General features: G+C 32.2%; 3 protein-coding genes across 4 annotated transcripts; 2 read left to right on the top strand and 1 right to left on the bottom strand.

The window, feature by feature from the left end:
- Positions 1-251: 251 nt before the first annotated feature.
- On the top strand, positions 252-8,385 carry LOC113394714 (ATPase WRNIP1-like). Its single transcript, XM_026632142.2, has 8 exons — positions 252-588; positions 2,367-2,603; positions 3,539-3,711; positions 3,784-4,038; positions 4,440-4,605; positions 5,198-5,381; positions 5,569-5,814; positions 7,388-8,385. Exons 1-8 carry the CDS (start codon positions 379-381, stop codon positions 7,498-7,500), a joined length of 1,584 nt encoding a protein of 527 aa, XP_026487927.2. The 5' UTR covers positions 252-378; the 3' UTR covers positions 7,501-8,385.
- On the bottom strand, positions 7,513-13,419 carry LOC113394663 (DNA topoisomerase 1). 2 transcript variants are annotated; one of them, XM_026632063.2, is made up of 10 exons: positions 13,260-13,419; positions 12,780-12,949; positions 12,184-12,579; positions 11,698-11,800; positions 11,414-11,587; positions 11,221-11,317; positions 10,915-11,077; positions 9,113-10,410; positions 8,742-9,018; positions 7,513-8,522 (listed from the first exon to the last, which is right to left on the bottom strand). In XM_026632063.2, exons 1-10 carry the CDS (start codon positions 13,299-13,301, stop codon positions 8,420-8,422), a joined length of 2,823 nt encoding a protein of 940 aa, XP_026487848.1. In that variant the 5' UTR covers positions 13,302-13,419; the 3' UTR covers positions 7,513-8,419. The 2 variants fall into 2 exon arrangements, with proteins under 2 accessions (XP_026487848.1, XP_026487855.1); XM_026632070.2 differs by lacking the exons at positions 10,915-11,077; positions 11,221-11,317; positions 11,414-11,587; ... (2 more) ...; positions 12,780-12,949; positions 13,260-13,419 and adding an exon at positions 10,486-10,641.
- A 289-nt stretch (positions 13,420-13,708) lies between these two features.
- On the top strand, positions 13,709-15,819 carry Rnmt (RNA guanine-7 methyltransferase). The gene is made up of 2 exons (XM_026632151.2): positions 13,709-14,973; positions 15,104-15,819. Exons 1-2 carry the CDS (start codon positions 13,881-13,883, stop codon positions 15,202-15,204), a joined length of 1,194 nt encoding a protein of 397 aa, XP_026487936.1. The 5' UTR covers positions 13,709-13,880; the 3' UTR covers positions 15,205-15,819.
- Positions 15,820-17,598: the final 1,779 nt, after the last annotated feature.

The raw sequence follows: 17,598 nt of genomic DNA, 5'->3' as shown, positions 1-17,598 counted from the left end.
CACCCGTGCGAACCCGGGGCGGGTCGCTAGTTTATAATAAACTTTCGTTTGTCGATTCAATACTCAATCAATGTGTATGCTTTAGTAGGTGTTCATATTGCATTTTAATTTGTATAATACTAAAGCACATACTAATACTAATACTGGCAACAATTGGCTGTTCTATAAAAGTTATATTATAACATTCAAAAAGTCAAAATTTGAAAGTTACTTACAAGGAGTAAACAATCTTATTATTTTGAATCTGCGCAATCTATAAATTGTAAACTACATTGTCGTCCCCTATTTTTCATAACATTACAAACAAAAAAACAATTGGCTTTATCAGTTTAATATTTGTTTATAATAAAATAAAATACATTGTTTCATGTATAAAATATGACTGACAACGATAAACTTATTTCTTGTCCGGTTTGTAATAGATTGTTTGAAAAACATTCCATAGAAAACCATGTAAATAAGTGTATTTTTTTAAATTCTCTATCGGAAAATAATACAAAAAGAGATGGATCTCACTTAGAAGAAAATTCGCAAGTGAAAAAAGTTAAAGTTTTTGGAAGTTTACTGAGTAGCATTTCAAAATCTCAGGTTAGTAATAATTACCATATTTATTCTGTCCAGATCATGATGTATCAAATTATTTATTTTTTAAATGCACTTATAGAACCTATACTTGTATCAATTATTTGTATCTTTAGATGGCGTAATTACAAATCTATAATAATTTAAGACCTCTATTATTATGAGGACACATGCCAAAATGTCACGATAATCTTACAAGAAAACAAGAAAACATTTAATGAGCTAATTTAATTACATGTGGTACATGTAATTTAATGAGATAATAAGAAGTAACAGTTTTTAGTATTTGATAGTTATTGTAATTGTTTTGAGTGGTACAGACTCATCTTGATTTTATCTGTCAAGTCACATCTCTTGAAAATTATGAACAGTAGAGTTGTTGTGCCTCTAGGAATAACCTATATATTGTTCCTACTATCCCTCACACAACATAGATACTTCATTAAAAAAAGTTGATAGGTGATAACTGGATTCTCTAAGTTTTTTTCAGGGTACCTTACCAGTTTGATTCCAAGTGTCAAGCTGACTGACTTGAATTGACATAGTGAATGCTCATTTACCTACTAATACAGTTTTCCATAGAAAATTATTCTTTGGCTCAGCCTGTTTCTTGATTATATTAATTAACTGTTAATGCATTGATCTTAAATAAGATTGCACATTTAAATGACATTAGTTTTAATATTTGTTACTACTTAGAATACAGCCCAAACATAAAAAATGTAATTTTAGTTTTACTGTTTATTAAGCGCAATTGGAAATTTCATACATCCTTAGGCTCCCAAATTATTAAAATCTCCCAAAGGTGACCACAGCATATCAGAAATCTGTCAAATAGATGCAGATAGTATCATATCTAATATGCCAATATTAATTGATTGTAATCTTACTCTTAATAATTATATTCAACACTTATCAAAACCAAATAGAATTTGCATATCTATTTATATCTTTAGGCAACTATATAAATCACCCTTTCATTAAATTGAATGACTGACTAAACTAACTAATTAAAGCAATTGACTTATCAGATGTTACAGCGTTTAATTCATAGGTTTTATAAACCTCAAAAGATTTTATCTTGCATATTGGAATTTATTAATAAATAAGAAATAACACAGACTAAAAAACCAATGGCCAATCTCATAGATTATAATGCACAGTTGAGTGCTCAGACACAGCTACGCTCTCTATTCTGTCAGTCTAAAAATTCGTCACGACCGGAAAGAGTTCCAGTGGACCAATGGCTTTTCGTGCTGGTACTCAGAATTTTTTCGACAAAAAAACCCAATGAGTTTTTAACGGTCCAACCTGACCTTTCAAATCAGAACCTCGAGATGTGTTTTATTGCTAAACAGTAATACTTAGAATTGTTGTATTCCAGTTTTAGGGGTGAGTGAATCAGTGTAACACAAGGGTCATATTGTCATAGTTTCCAAAGTTGGGGAAGAAGGAAATTGTTAATATTTCTAACAGCCCAAATATCAATAGATGAACATGACCATCCTCCTTCGCTTTTCCTATTTCACAAATAAACAAAACAGAAATTTTGTCCGAATTTCGTACAACAGTTCATAATCATAAAAGCACAATTGCATGTGAATTGTATATTTTAAAACATTTATTAAAATTGCATGTTTTATTTGAATTGTTGGACAGAGAAATAAATCTATTCTTTTTAGTTTTATTTTGGGTGGTTTCTGCGACACCTAGCTACCTACCTTAAATTTCCCAACTTGCATATTGTCAATTTATTCCAATTTTTTTTTCATAACTTTTCCTAGGATTTGCAAAGTACAACACCAGTTAAACATCAACTAACTATTAAAGAACAACCAACCAAATCATCAGCTTCAAATGATACAAGAAAAATTCCATTAGCAGAGACTATGAGGCCAAACACTCTCGATGATATTGTCGGACAAATAGACGCATTTGGAAAAGGCTCCATGTTGCACTCCATGCTCAAAAAGAAAATAATTCCTAACATGATCCTATGGGGACCACCTGGATGTGGAAAGGTAAATGATAAAATCTTATATTGAAATTGGCCGAAGATTGCGGATTTAACCTTCCGTGCACCACGTAGATAGAAGTTACGTCTTATCCTACGTGGGGTTTCCTAGACCTATAATCATTCCATATTTTTAGAGATCTGTATATTTCTATTGTATATATTATGTTTTTGTCAAATTTGATAAACATTTTTAATATCTTAAGACCACGTAACAAAAATAGTCCTTATTTACGGAGATTGAATACTCAAATGATCGGAGTCGCCTTCACTTTTGGGTAGAAAAAGCTCATCCATGTCGCTATAATTATCATCCAAAAGTGCAGATCTTATTGCATCTTCATTTTAATATTGAGCTATTAGGTCTTGAAAACAAATTTACAAACAGTTAAATATAACAAAATGTATTGACATTTATGTAGAAATAATTATATTTAAACCGTACTGCTTATCTGTTAGACGACGTTCCTAATTACATGGGGTTTCTGACAAGCTTACACTCCACACTTTACAAGCGTCCTTCGCCTTTGACGCTGATATAAAATCACTGTTATTAAGCGCTTTGGCAAAATCGAAACTTCAGCTATACAAGGTTTCGAGGTGTTCGCGGGAAATTTGAGCGATATACATAGATTTTTGTTTGCCTGGGGTTTATTAAAGCCCACGTGGTGCACGAAAGGTTAAGCTCGGGCAAGCACTACTGAGTGTTCATGCCCTTCATTTGTGTTTATACATCAACGACTCGGCGGTGAAGACAAACATCGTGAGGAAACCTACATGTTTCGGTCGACCTCGTCAAAACCAATGGGCCATTTAGCAATAAATAGAAACATTTATAGAATCAAAACAAGTTAATCTATTCTTATTTCCTAAATAAATTAATTAAATTTAAAACAGAAAACTTAAAACAGACAATTAATTAATAATTATGTTTTTTTGTAGACATCTATAGCAAATGTTATTGCCAAAATTTGTGCGGAGCAAAGTAATTTACGATTTGTGAAATACTCTGCAACTATGTCTGGTATCAATGATGTAAAAGAAGCTGTGAAGATCGCCAAAAACGAAGCTCAATTCAAAAGACAAACCGTTTTGTTTATGGATGAAATACATAGGTATTAAATAAATAACGTTAATGAGGTTTTCAAATTATTGACTCTTGATCGTTGTTATTTTTTATATTACAGATTCAATAAATTGCAACAAGATACATTTCTGCCGCATGTTGAAAATGGAACGATTACGCTGATTGGTGCAACTACAGAGAACCCATCTTTCAGTTTGAATAATGCTCTTTTGAGTCGCTGCAAGATTATAGTTCTCAGCAAATTAACAGTGGATGATGTATGGCAGATATTAGAAAGAGCTGTGATAAGGAATAATTTAGCTGTAGTTGTTGACAGTATAGAAGATAAGGTTAATAATGAAATTGTTAAGGACAAGTTAGTTTTTTTTTTAATCTTGGTAGGCAGACTGGCAAGTGGACCAGATGGAAAGTTGTTGTCACCGCCCATAGACGGCACTGTAAGAAATATTGACCATCCGATACATCGCCAATACGCTACTCACCTTATAAACTAAGATGTTATGTCCCCTGTATCTGCCCGTAGTTCTCACTGGCTCACTCACCCTTCAAACCAGAACACAACAATACTTAGTGTCGCCATTTGACGGTAGGATATGTGATGATGGTATCTACTCAGATGATCTTGAACAAAGCCCATCAAATAGTTCTGTTATTATATAATAACAATAATATTCTTAAAATCTACCTGAAACAGATTCAAAGAAAACTATATCCCCCTTTACCATGTCAATGAGTCAAACAAAAGATTTATTTTAGATACATAATAGAGAGGAAATCAATTCGTTGGCTTGCGGAGATTTGCGATGGAGACGCACGCATTGCACTCGGCGCGCTGGAGCTCGTGCTCGATGCCGGCCCCTCATCCTCCACAACGAGCCAAAGCAACTACATAAGTTTGGAAGATTTGAAAATAGGAATTAAAGTTAGTAGGAAGTTTCCTAGTGAGTAAATAGATCAGAGTGAGTAAAAACAGTTTATCTAAAAATTCAACGAATAGCTGGCGCTAAAAGGTAAACTTGCTTATGGCTACTCAAGAAAATAAAAGAAAAACAATAAAACTCCTTTTTTTTAATTACAAGAAAAAAATGAAATTCTTTGAAAGTTGACCCTTATAATATTTTTAACTTAATAGTCTAGTCATAATTGACTAGATTTTTTTTTGTATCGGCAACCTAAGTAGTACCTGAATCCCAGAATGCCTGTAGTTCTACACGAAAATCATTCAGAATTGTTTTTTCTCTTACATTTACACACAATTACAAAAGATTTTACTATTAGTCCACTTTCAATGGTTTGTGAAAATAGTGTTGACACTAGCCTGAGATTTGTTTTAAAATTGTTACATCAATTCAAGATTCCAAAATAATTTAATACTCTAGGAAAACTAGCTTAAAAAAAATACGTGCTACTTTGTAAACAGGAATCAATTTTAATTTTTTTGTTGCAAATTCTCGAAATTCAAATGGGACATATGCGCTGACAATAAAATCTACAAGTTAATCTCTGATCCGCAGCGGTCGCACATTCTCTACGACCGACGAGGCGACGAGCACTACAACATAGTGTCGGCGATCCATAAGTCGATCCGAGCCGGCGACGACAACGCCGCGCTGTACTGGACCACGCGCGCGCTGAGCTCCGGGGAGGACCCGCTGTACGTCGCGCGCCGCCTCGTGCGCGCCGCGGCCGAGGACGTCGGTCAGTCCAAATCATACTAATGTATTGGGTATTTTTGGCTGGTTTTGCCGTATTCACAAAAAACCTTTTTAGACCTTTTTACATTACAGCGAGAATTATAGATGGTTCAAGAAATCGTGAGCATAATCATCACGATGCAGAAATGACAATTTATATAAAAATACCTTATACCTTTCATGCATTTAAGGCTTAGGCGATCCAAGTGCGTTAACTGATGCAGTGGCGTGCTTGCAAGGCTGTCAGCACATAGGCATGCCGGAATGCGACGTTCTGCTTGCTCAGTGCGCGGTGAGACTGGCCAGGGCCGACAAAAGCCGTGAGGTTTATCATGCTATGAAAAAAGTGCAGAGATCTCTCACCGCAACAAAGGGCCCCTTGCCGCCTGTGCCTTTGCATCTACGTAATGCACCTACAAGACTTATGAAAGATTTAGGTAATATTTTTATACAATCATTTATTGCTTCACCATTCACTACGGTATTAGAGAATGTGCGCTCGACTTCTTATCTTTAGAATTGGTATGGGGTTATAATCTACCTCAAGGATCAATTCTTGGATCTTTTCTAATCCTCATATACATAAATGGCTTACACTTTCTCGTAGGGAATTAGGCTTAATATATTTCAGTTATATTCATAGGATAATGTATTACAGTTTTATAGTTTGGGGGTAAAAACGCTGCCGCTGTCCATACGATATTTATGCTGCAAATATGGGCCATTCGCACAATCTATAACCTAGGAGCTAAAGAACCAATGAGGCATAAATTTAATGAATTCAATATAAACTGTTGCTTCTCTATGTATATTCTGTAATGTTATGTATATACGGAAAAATATTAATGATTTTGTGGGAAAACGTGATACTCAGAGCACTGGTTTAAGACTCAAATATAAACTTGTTACTCCTGTTACTCGACTGCATAGAGTCAGGAACTCCTTTGTGGGGTAATGTAAATGGTTCTACGACAGGATAAGTAAGCGTTCAAATACCTCTGATGGTAAATAAAAAAAAAAAATGTTAAAAGACGCCTGTATGCGAAAGGTGATTATACAATTAGTAAGTTCATGGTTGATAAAAGCTTGGGATTGGATCGCCGCCTGCTATTTCTTTTTTGATTTTGAATATATATAAATATAATGATAAATAAACACCGCTGAGTTTCTTCGCAGGTCAGGGTATTTTCTTTTCTAAACCCAAACCGTGTAGTGTTTAAATTGTCAGTTAATAAGTACAATGCTTCTATATTGAATAAAGGAATTTGATTTGATTTGCTAAACTTATCTTAATTATCTTGAATAAATAAGTAATTCTCAATTAAGAGTACGAAAAGAAATTAATGAAGAAAAAACTATTATATATGACAGCTGATGGGGTGCTTGATCTGAATGAATGTGGGAATCAATAACAAATACGGAATTACTTAAACGATAAACTATTCACTTCATACATAATTATAACGAGTCGTTAAACAATTTTAGACGTTTTGTTTGTGAGGCGGCTAGAACTGAAGTGACACTACACTCTCGCCGACTCGCTTGGCGGTAGAATCTGTGATGGGTGGGTAGTTTATACCCAGATAGGCCTTACTTTGTACTAAGCCCTACCAGATCCCAGTAACAGAGTCGATGATTTCGTTAGAAATACTATAATTACGAGAAGTAAAGATAAACTTGTATCTTGAGCTTGTAACACAGTTTAGAATCAACAAAATTAGTACATCCCTAGCGCCCATTATTCGATTCTAACATTATGTAGACCATTTTACTTACATCTAAATTTAAAACACACGGATTTCATTTAAATTATTACAGCTTATTGTACTGTACACGATATTATATAAAGTAATGATAGAAGAGCTTGTAATTAATGTTCGTTGACGGTCATACAGGATACCCTATCTATGCTATAAAAAAATAGATATTTTTTTAAACCTGAAAATGTCCTTTACTGTGTACAATAACTAAATTCAACAAATAATAATAATCCAAATATTTTAATTTCAGGATATGGTAGAGGATATAACACAAAAGATCGAGATCATTCTGGTATTTGTTACATGCCAGAGGGATTAGAAAATGTAAATTTTTTTAATGAAGCTGATGAAGAACCTATGTAATAAAAAAAAAAATCTAGTGTCAATGTTTTATTTGGGATAATCTCATTTCACAATATGACATGGTAAAAATTTACTATTTACAAGACGCACACATCACTGTAATATTACAAATTTTACCTACATTGTACCTTCATAACACTGACTGGCTTTGTATTTGCCATAATTTTCGGTCCTATGTTTATAAAAATAAAATAACATTATCTTAATTTACAACATTTGCCTACTGCACATTGTGCACAAAAATACAATATAAATTTACATTATTCTAGTTGTGTGGGCATGAGACTTTAGCATTTCAGATGCTTATATTCAGCTAATAACACTGAATTGCCCCACATAATTAGAAAATGGGCATTCATTCAAATGAACAAATAGCCTCACTATTATATACAAATTAAATTGATACTGAACTACCAAAATGACTATTTATCTTAAACTTATTCAGCACTGTCATTTTTGTAACATAAAAATAAAAAGATTTATACTAAGACTGTAATTCTAGCTTATATTGTAAAATCTAAAGAATGAATTTTTATTACGTCTAACTTGTAGTTCAATAAAATGTGCCATTACTTACGCAAATTGATTGCAAAATTTGTACAATCTTATACTAGTTTCCACTAACACTAACTAAGCTAACACAAACAAAATCATTAAGATCAGCAAGCTTGAAACATATAATCTAAAATAAATTAGAATCAGACTTCTAATTATGATCTTAAAACTTCAGGAACAGATTTTTTTTTTGTCTATAATAATTATCAATGTATAAAATAAACATGAATTTTAATCTTGGTCAAAAATTCATAAAAATAAATAATGATAATATAAAGAAATGGATGTATAATGTGGAACGTTTGCAGGTATGAAAAATAGTATATAGAAGATATATAAAGTATAGCTAATGCTAAAGTTAAACTTAGAAAACATAGTCGGGTCCGGCCATATCAATCGCCCAACGGAATTTATCACGCTGAGTTTTGTTGTAGATTTTTTCAATAGGTACACCATGTTTTTTACACCTGTAAATGTAATATAAAATTTAACATTCAAGAAATAATATAAATTATTTGTTAGACAGTTCAATTTTAGTTTATTTTATTTTTGTTACACTACACTATGTATTTTTGTTTACTTTATAAATAATGAATGTGATATAATTTATAGTTAAAAAATTGAAATACTTCAGATTTCAGCTCATTAAGCTGCATCAAATTCTAGTATTAATTTTGTTCACTTACCATGATACTGAAATACGAGGGTCAAGATAATTAAGCTTAGAAGTGCCGAGAGCAATTGTTTTGTTTTCATCACGGTCAGTTTCTTGGAGTTCTAATTTTTTTAGTTGTTCCTTAAGTCGTTCAAGGGCCTTTTTCTTTTTATCACATGCTAACTTTTCTTTCACTGAACCTCTTTTAGCAGCTTTGGTTGCATCTCGATAATCTGCCTCAGCTTCATCCACCTGATCTCGTTTAGTTTGAATTTTTTCTTTCAAAGCTTCCATTGATTTAGAATGACCTGAAAGTTAAAAATTAACAATTGATTTATAGACCTTTATTGTAATCAATAAAGTTAATTTGAATTGCATGATAGTATAAATAATCTAAAATACCTTTAGGTACAGCACGTTGATGGTTGCAAAGTATAGCAACAGCTCTATTTGCTCTATTATAAGCTAATATTTTTTCTGGTATTGAGGCATCTGGGTCTGTTAGCTCCTCTAATTGTTTTTGCAGTGTTATTGACGCATTGTAAGTACGGAAGACTTTGGCAGTCAATCCAGGCATCAAATCTTTTAAATGTTCATTCAATGTTTGAGTGTTTAGTCTATCAAATAGATCATCGCTGCCTTTTTTATGCTCCATAAATATTTCAAGATTTTTAAACACCCTTTTTTCAACAGGTACCTCATTGTAATATCTAATTGAATCTTTACCCAAAAAATCAAAGACAACAACATATTCCTTCCCATCTTTCTCCTTATGCAACTCAATGTGTTCTACACGGAGTGAACAACAACCAACTGTATCAGCTTGATCATCATCTTTTTCATTACCCGCTCTCAATGCCAATCGATCAATAAAATAAAGTGCCACAGCACGTTGACGGACACGCATTTCTTTTGCCTTCCAATCTGCTCGATATGTGTCTCTTATTTTATCAATACTCTTGTGTAAGTGTCTCGCAGTCTCATACTTTTGCCAATCCTTTTCACCTTTCAATTTTGAACTAGGATTTAACATGACATATTTGGCTTGACTTTGTACATTTTCAGTCCAAGATGCCAACCAAGTGACAGTATTATCATGTCTGACTTCTTTCCATTTGTGCCCAGCTGGTGGTTTAGGTATTTTACTATCTTTAGAACAATTAATAAGAACATCTTCAGGCATGACACGCCTCTTTAACATTCCCATTTTAGGGTGTTCTCCTCTTCCTCTGAACAAACCGGGGGGTTCTATTCTGAAGTTGCCAATTTTTTCTTTATGTCCATCTATTATACAGAAACCATATTCTTTTTGGATTTCCTCATTTTTAGCTTTAAGAGCAGCTTTTTCTTCTTTTGTCCTATTTTTATTCTTTTCTGAGAGACTTTGGAAATATGCTTGCATTTCTTTAAAATCACATTTTGAGAGATCTTTTATGAGTTTAGTTTCTTCATGTGTCATGACTTTACGCCAATCTCCAAAAAAGTTATTATTAAATGTGGATTTTGTAGTATAGTCGTGATCCAACATACGAGCATAAAATCCAGCAACTTCTTCACTATCCTGAGAAAGCTTTACTACCTTACCATCATAGCGGAATTTCACAGTATCAGGCAATGGTTCATAAGCTGGTGCGAATAATGGTCCTTTATGTTCAAGGAAATGCCATTTTGTACCATCTTCTTTTTTAGATTCTTCCCACCTAAGAAAAAAATACATATTACAATAAATATTATTTATAAAATTATAAAAATAATGTGTTTGTTAATGAATTTACTTTTTGCGAAAAACTCTCAATTGCCGTACTGTTCGAATATTCTCAGAAGCTACTTTCAGAAATGATTTACACTTAAATATATTTACACCTATCAAGACAATCATGTTAAATATAACATGATCAAACATAACCTCAAAGTTATGTCATGTCAGGTTAGCTTCAATGATTCGAAAGACATCAAGCGCCATCTTTTGCTACTTTCAGTAACTTACTGTAGTATTGCTATAGTAAAATAGATTTGAGTAATATTTTATTTATTTACATTTCTAAGCTAATTTTTATGTAGTAGTTTGTCTGTTTGTATTGTGTCATACTAACTATTTAAAAAAGGGAAGCACTGAAATTTAATATTAGTATAGTACAATAAATGGTCACAAAAATTGTTGTTAAAATAAGGTTATTAGTTTATGAAGAAGTTTTTCTACTAACCACTTCCAAACTTCTGGCTCTTCTTCATCTTTTTTCTTCCGTTTAATAGGACTGGGATTTTCATCTGCTTCAGTCTTAATACTCTTGTTAGATTTTCTTTTTTCTGCTTTCTTTTTCTTCTTACTTGGTGCCTCTTCTTCCTCGTCATCATCATCATAAATTTCTTAAAGATAAGATTAACATTTATAAAAATAAAACATTTATACAACTATAGCTAAATCATATTTGATTATATAAATATAAACTTAATTATAAGGAATAGTGATAGGAATAACTAAAGACATTATAATTATATTATCTATTTACCTTTCTTAGGCTTCTTTTTTGACTTCTTACGCTGAAGTAATGGAGTTTCTTCTTCACTTTCACTAGCAGCTCGCTTCTTTGACGCCATGCGTTCTAACTATAGTAGAAATACATTATATATAAATTTTTAATTTATATAACATAATATACATAATAACATAGATAAATAACAACTTTAAAATTATAATATTACCAGAGGAATATCTTCTTCCCCCTCAGAGGGACTTTCTTCATCAGGAGGCAATTCAGAGAGTGGTTCATCTTTGAACTGTGACATTGAGTAATCACATGATGAAACTGTTGTATTAGCACCTCCATAGCCATCATCAATTTCTTCTTTTACTTCTGGTTTTATTTCCACTTCTATCTGCAATGTTGATATTATATTTTAATTATGATCATAGATTATAATTATTAATTATTTTTTTATATAATTGTACAACATTTATAAAGTTATAATGATTACTTATTGATTACCTCTAGACTGGGCCCCTGTTTTGTGGAATAATCATCAAAATCAGGCTCAATTTTAATCTTTTCATGCTTTTCACTGTTGTGTTTATCTTTGAGTTTGCTGGAGCTATTCAGAAAAAAATATTTTGATAAATAATACAGAAATTTATAAATGTAGATCATAGTAAATATTACAAAATTGAATATAAGGTTTTGATACATGTTAGTAACATTACAATATATACTAATATTACTATTATAAATAAGCAGGTAAATGTCTGTCAGTTGCGCCTTATTGGCTAGATTATTATTGAAGCAAGCTGGAACTTTTTTGCTATAATACCAGACGACCAAATCATAACACTAGCAAAGTTGCAGGAACAACTGCTATTACATATAAAACTAAACTCTTCATATTTAATAATATATTATTCAAATCCACTATCATGTCTTCATTTCCAGACATTTACATAAAGTTAAATAACCAAAACATGACATTTAATGACATACCTGTGCTTGTCTTTAGAACTGGAGTGCTTGTCTTTATCACTGCGATGTCTGTCTTTATCACTTTTGTGGCGTTCTTTTTCATCCCTTTCTTTATCTCTATCCTTTGACTTATGTTCTTTATCTTTTGTTGACGAAGAGTTCTCCTTTGATGAGGAAGACTTCTTTTCACCATCATTTGATTTGTGTTTCTCTCTGTCACTTTTATCTTTGTCTCGATGACGGTCCTTGTCACTACGGTGTCTATCTTTCTCTTTGTCACTGCGATCTTTTTCCTTGTCTGAACGATCTTTCTCCTTATGCTTATCACGATCTCTATCACGCTCTTTGTCTTTGCTGGATGACTTATGAGAGCTACTATGATTTTTGCTACTTGAGTGCCTGTCCTTATCTTTATCTCTAATAAAAATAGATAAAAATAATTTATTTAATTTTTTTAAAAGAAGCATTTTTAAAAAGTTAGTATTCAAATGATAAAATATAGCTGAAGTTATTTTTTTATTAGTGTTAATTTGACCGGTTTTAATTTTAGGGGTATTATATGTGAAGGTAGATTAAAAGGTAGGTATATTTATAAGAACTTTCTAGAGATAAATAACCTGTTCGAACTGCTGCTATGTTTGGAAGAGCTCTTGTGGTCCCGGTCTCGGTCTTTGTCGCGATGCTTGTCTTTGCTAGAAGACTTGTGGCTGCTCTTGTGCTTCTCAGAGCTGCTGTATCCGTTGTGGATGCCGTTCACGTGTTCATTTTTATTTCCATTTACCTTTCCCTGTGAATAAAATTGCAACGTGATTTATTTCACGCATAGATTTTTTTTTTTATTTAAAAAAATAGTTAAATAGAATCTGTTTGTTTAAGGAACAAAAATATAATACATTAAAAGCAATCAAATCACTACTATGCGAAGCTTAGCCTCTTTCTTATGCGAGAACTATAGTAGACGCCATATTGGGACTTAGAAAATTTTTGCTTTGTAGTATGCAGGATCACTAGTAAACAGATTGATAGGAACGTTATTAACAAACAACAGTAAAATACAAGAAAACTAAAGACAAAATATAATTCATCTGAGTACTTACAGAATCGCAATCATTATCACTTGCTGGATTTTCAACGCTCATTTTGCCTACGTATAACGCGGTTTGTTCGAGACACGTCTGAGATTACATGAGGATTGGGGCCGGTCGACCGAACGCAATTTTTCTAAGTGCCGCGATGTGACGAATGCGCATGCGTCGCTCGCAAATTGCGACAACTTCAGGTGAAGTAGTTCAATGTTCTCCTTAGTTGCTAACTTCAGCTTACATCGGTACATTTAGTAATGATTATTTTAAATATATATATTTTTTTAATATATATACATTAATATTTTTCAGTTTACAAAAAATATGTAATCTCAAAGTAGGTACTTATTGTAAATTGTTAAACGTATATATTGCATTCTGTGGAGAACACATTTATTACTGTAATATGTAGTCTGTCACTTGACTCAACTGACATTTTAATTTAATAAAAAAAAAAAGTCGTCGCCGAATTGAAGATTTCGTAAGACATGAAAACATAATTCAATTCATTTATTTTAATTATATTTTGCGCCGTTAACGTATTCTTACTGAAGGTGAATAAAAATTGGATGTAAATATATATATTTATATTTTTTAATTCACATCTTAAACCGATATTTAAAAAAATATATAGAAATGAATGATGTGTCAACAGAAAACCATGAAAAAGTTAGCGAAGAACTTAATTCAAAGGAACGACAAAATAAAGACACTAAATGTCCTCGACATGAAGGTGTTGATGGAGACGTAGTGCCTTCAAAGTTGCATTCCCATTCCAATGTTGTAGCTGCTCATTACAATCATCTTGAAGAAAAAGGCTTAAAAGAAAGGTTCAACTCACCGATTTTCTATCTAAGAAATTTTAATAATTGGGTCAAAAGTGTTCTTATACAGGAACACACAGATAAAATACGTGAAAAAGATTATGGTAGACCACTACGAATACTCGACATATGCTGTGGTAAGGGTGGTGACTTGAGTAAATGGCAAAAAGCCCGAGTGGAACATGTTATTTTTGCTGACATCGCAGAAATCTCAATTCAACAATGTAAAACGCGATATGAAGATTTACGTCGTCGCTTAGGAAGATTGTATACTGCTGAATTTATAGCTACTGATTGCACTAAAGATACATTAAGAGATAAATACAAAGATCCTTCGATCAAATTTGATATTGCAAGCTGCCAATTTGGTTTACATTATAGCTTTGAAAGCTTAGGGCAGGCACGTCGTATGCTATCAAATATATCAGAATGCCTTAAACCAGATGGTTATTTCTTTGGAACAATACCAAATGCTTATGAAATTATTACAAGATCAAAAAAATCACCAGATGCTTCTTTTGGGAATAGAATCTTTAACATAAAATTACTATTTAACCCTGAAGATGGGTACCCTCTGTTTGGTGGGAAGTATGATTTTCATTTAGAAGGTGTTGTCGATTGTCCAGAATTTTTAGTAAATTTTGAACTATTTGTTAAGTTGGCTAAGGAATATGGCTTAGAATTAATATACAAGGCTGGATTTGCAGATTTCTTTAAAGATTATTCTGGGAAGTACAGAGATTTATTACAAAGGATCAAATGCTTTGAGAGCTATCCAGCAACAGGAAATAGAGAATTAATTGGTGAGGAAAAGGATTATGAACATGCAAAAGACTATATGGCTAATAGGTCAGACAAAACTGACAATGTTGGCACAATGAGCAAGTGTGAATGGGAAGTTGCTAGTAAGTTTCAACAAATTTAGAAATTAATGTCTTTAAATGTTTTCTTTATTATTATGAAGACTTATTAAAGCAATGAGTTGTTTATTCTATAAGCATGATTTATATTAAAACATGTTTCTTTTTCTTTCAGCTATTTATTTAGCATTTGTGATGAAGAAATGTAAATCAACTTGGGATTCTAATGGGAAACAAGTATATGTCACTTCAACAAAAACTGCTCCCTCAAAATAACATTTAAGTATTATTTAGTATTATGTACTGAATAAATTAGTATACATTAAGGTTTATATACTAAATAAAGCCTTATGATTTTTTTAATATAACAATGTTGAAAATGTTTACAATATCATAATAAACAAGACTGTTGAAATGAAATATAATAAACTTATATCAAATTGTTGCTAGAAAAAAAATAGTTAAAAATATGCTGATTCTGTAAAGTGTATCAATGCAGAGCTACCAAGTCAGTTTTAACTCAGGACTGTAAGTTTTAGTATGGTTTATCTGAGTAAAATGAATATATTTCTTGTTACTGATATAATTGTAGTTCATTTCGAGAAATAGTTATGTTTTAATTAATTGGTAAGGGTCAGAATTTTGAAAGTAAGTAACTTATAATAATAATTATTGTATGAGAAATTTAAAGCATTTATTCTACCTTTTTTATATTTATGCCAGTGTCCCTACCAGTTCCTACTTTTTGTGAAATATTTCTGGTACTTGTGTCTTTGTGCCTAAAGAATAAATCGCAAACAGGGCAAAGCTTCCATTTACAAATTTAGTTTTAAGGTAAAATTCAAACTCATTTCAAGTCTGTTATAATTGTAATAAATTTTTATGTAAACACATGTGTAATCTTATTATATCAAAGAATCCGAAACGACAAAGTGAAAAATACCCAAATTAATCTCTAGGGCTTTTTTATGAAAATAAAACTTGTATTATTAGATTTTTCAATAAAATTCCTTGTTAGTTGTTGTCAAAGCCGTTAATCTTTTATGATTCCTTTCGGCAGTGTTTCTAATGTACCAATTTTTAACGAATGGAGTCATAATTTAAAATTGATACTGACAGTATCATAGTAACAATTAAAATTTTGACATTTGACATGATGGTCATTACTTTAACTTCGGATATTTATATGGGACAACCCTTTCCCAAAGGATTCAGCATTACAACGCCGTATTAGGGCAATATAAAATGTTTATTGTCTCTTCAATAAGGCTAAAATGCAGCTCAATTATAGCAATTCAAATAAAGCATGTGTGTGTCGCAGACAACTAGCTTAATTAGCCATCTGATTAAACGCCTAGCAACTTTACTAAACGGCGCTGTTCAACCAGCGCCCTGAATGACACTCAGCCAATTCATCTTCAGCCGTTCATAGAATGCTTGCTTTAGACTCTCCTTTTTTTTTAAATTGGTTAAATAAGCCCGACTCTCTAACTTAATTTGGTCTTCTCGGTCTGACCCCTAATCTAAAATGGTCCGTTCCTATTATAATATTTTCAAAAATAAATATTCTAATTTTACCGTGAAATTAAGTTGTTTATCAACAATTACGAAACTAAGTGGCCTTCGGCGCTGTGCTGGCGGCTGAAAACATCCCTTCGCGCCTTCGCTTTCTTAAAAACACACTAGGGGTACGACCGACAACACCATATTGAGTCACAGTTAACAGAGTCGGTTTTGTGACAATTTTGCGCAATCCTATGTATGAATCTGAGCCTTCTAGCAAAATGATCAAAAGAAACCACAACAAACATATTCTGTAATCAGGGACCAAACCTCTAACATATACAACACTTTGTTTCCCCAATATCGTGCGGCGAAATTCTAAGATCAATCCTTTTTTTTGCTGCGGTTGCGGTAAGACGTAAGCACGAAGAGTAGTTATGATGTCAAAACCTTTTAAAAAAATCTGTCTCAATAGAGGCGCAATATTACAAATATTTAGTTTACTATCAATATAAAAATGTTATATCCATGAGAGTCCCTATTCTATGAATGGAAGATGTATCAGGCTGTTGGTTGAACGGCGGCGCCCGGCGACGCCTGTTTAATAAAGTGTCAGTTAATTAAATGGCTAATTTAACCTGCTGCGACATATTATATACCACTTCAACATTAAATTCATAGGTACAAACATCGTACTTATAAGGTTTAATTATGGACATGATATTCTATTCATTAAATTTATTATATTGTCATTAGTTTTATTTAAAAAGAATGGGCTCGGGTTATAAATGAAGCGTATTTTTAGTAAATTTTTGATCATAGAATTTTTATATGGCCCAAAACATGGCTAGTCGAAAATTAATTTCAATTGTTCCATTTTTATTAAATATAAGTGCCACTTTAAGGGTAAAAAATTAATAAGGATAAAATATTTACATTTTATAATATATAGATTATATAGATATATTTTAGTTAAACTGCATGGTCTTATTTTGAAATCAATTATCGTTGCGTTGCAACAAAATACGTTATAAACACGAAGTATAAATCTAATATATATGTTAGTTACATTGTATATGTGTATATTGAGACGCGAGCGCAACTAGATAGGCAATGTTGAGCCGTGACTCGTGAGACAGGGCTGGTTCGGAGGTCTGGGGATACGGG

Source organism: Vanessa tameamea, chromosome 4 (assembly GCF_037043105.1).
Source record: "Vanessa tameamea isolate UH-Manoa-2023 chromosome 4, ilVanTame1 primary haplotype, whole genome shotgun sequence".
Lineage (NCBI taxonomy): Eukaryota > Metazoa > Arthropoda > Insecta > Lepidoptera > Nymphalidae > Vanessa > Vanessa tameamea.
The sequence above is the reverse complement of the archived record's forward strand: the minus strand, read 5'-3'. Positions and strand labels throughout refer to the sequence as shown.

What these genes read in the sequence shown, in the direction of transcription:
- LOC113394663 (XM_026632063.2), bottom strand. Translation starts at nt 13,301, where the DNA reads ATGAGCGTTGAAAATCCAGCAAGTGATAATGATTGCGATTCT. An exon ending in GAGCCAGAAGTTTGGAAGTG is followed by an intron (nt 10,411 to 10,914) that starts GTTAGTAGAAAA and finishes TTTTTTTCTTAG; the next exon opens with GTGGGAAGAATCTAAAAAAG. An exon ending in TCAACGTGCTGTACCTAAAG is followed by an intron (nt 9,019 to 9,112) that starts GTATTTTAGATT and finishes TTTAACTTTCAG; the next exon opens with GTCATTCTAAATCAATGGAA.
- Rnmt (XM_026632151.2), top strand. Translation starts at nt 13,881, where the DNA reads ATGAATGATGTGTCAACAGAAAACCATGAAAAAGTTAGCGAAGAACTT. An exon ending in GTGTGAATGGGAAGTTGCTA is followed by an intron (nt 14,974 to 15,103) that starts GTAAGTTTCAAC and finishes TTTTTCTTTCAG; the next exon opens with CTATTTATTTAGCATTTGTG.
- LOC113394714 (XM_026632142.2), top strand. Translation starts at nt 379, where the DNA reads ATGACTGACAACGATAAACTTATTTCTTGTCCGGTTTGTAATAGATTG. An exon ending in GTAGCATTTCAAAATCTCAG is followed by an intron (nt 589 to 2,366) that starts GTTAGTAATAAT and finishes AACTTTTCCTAG; the next exon opens with GATTTGCAAAGTACAACACC. An exon ending in CGCCGCGGCCGAGGACGTCG is followed by an intron (nt 5,382 to 5,568) that starts GTCAGTCCAAAT and finishes CATGCATTTAAG; the next exon opens with GCTTAGGCGATCCAAGTGCG.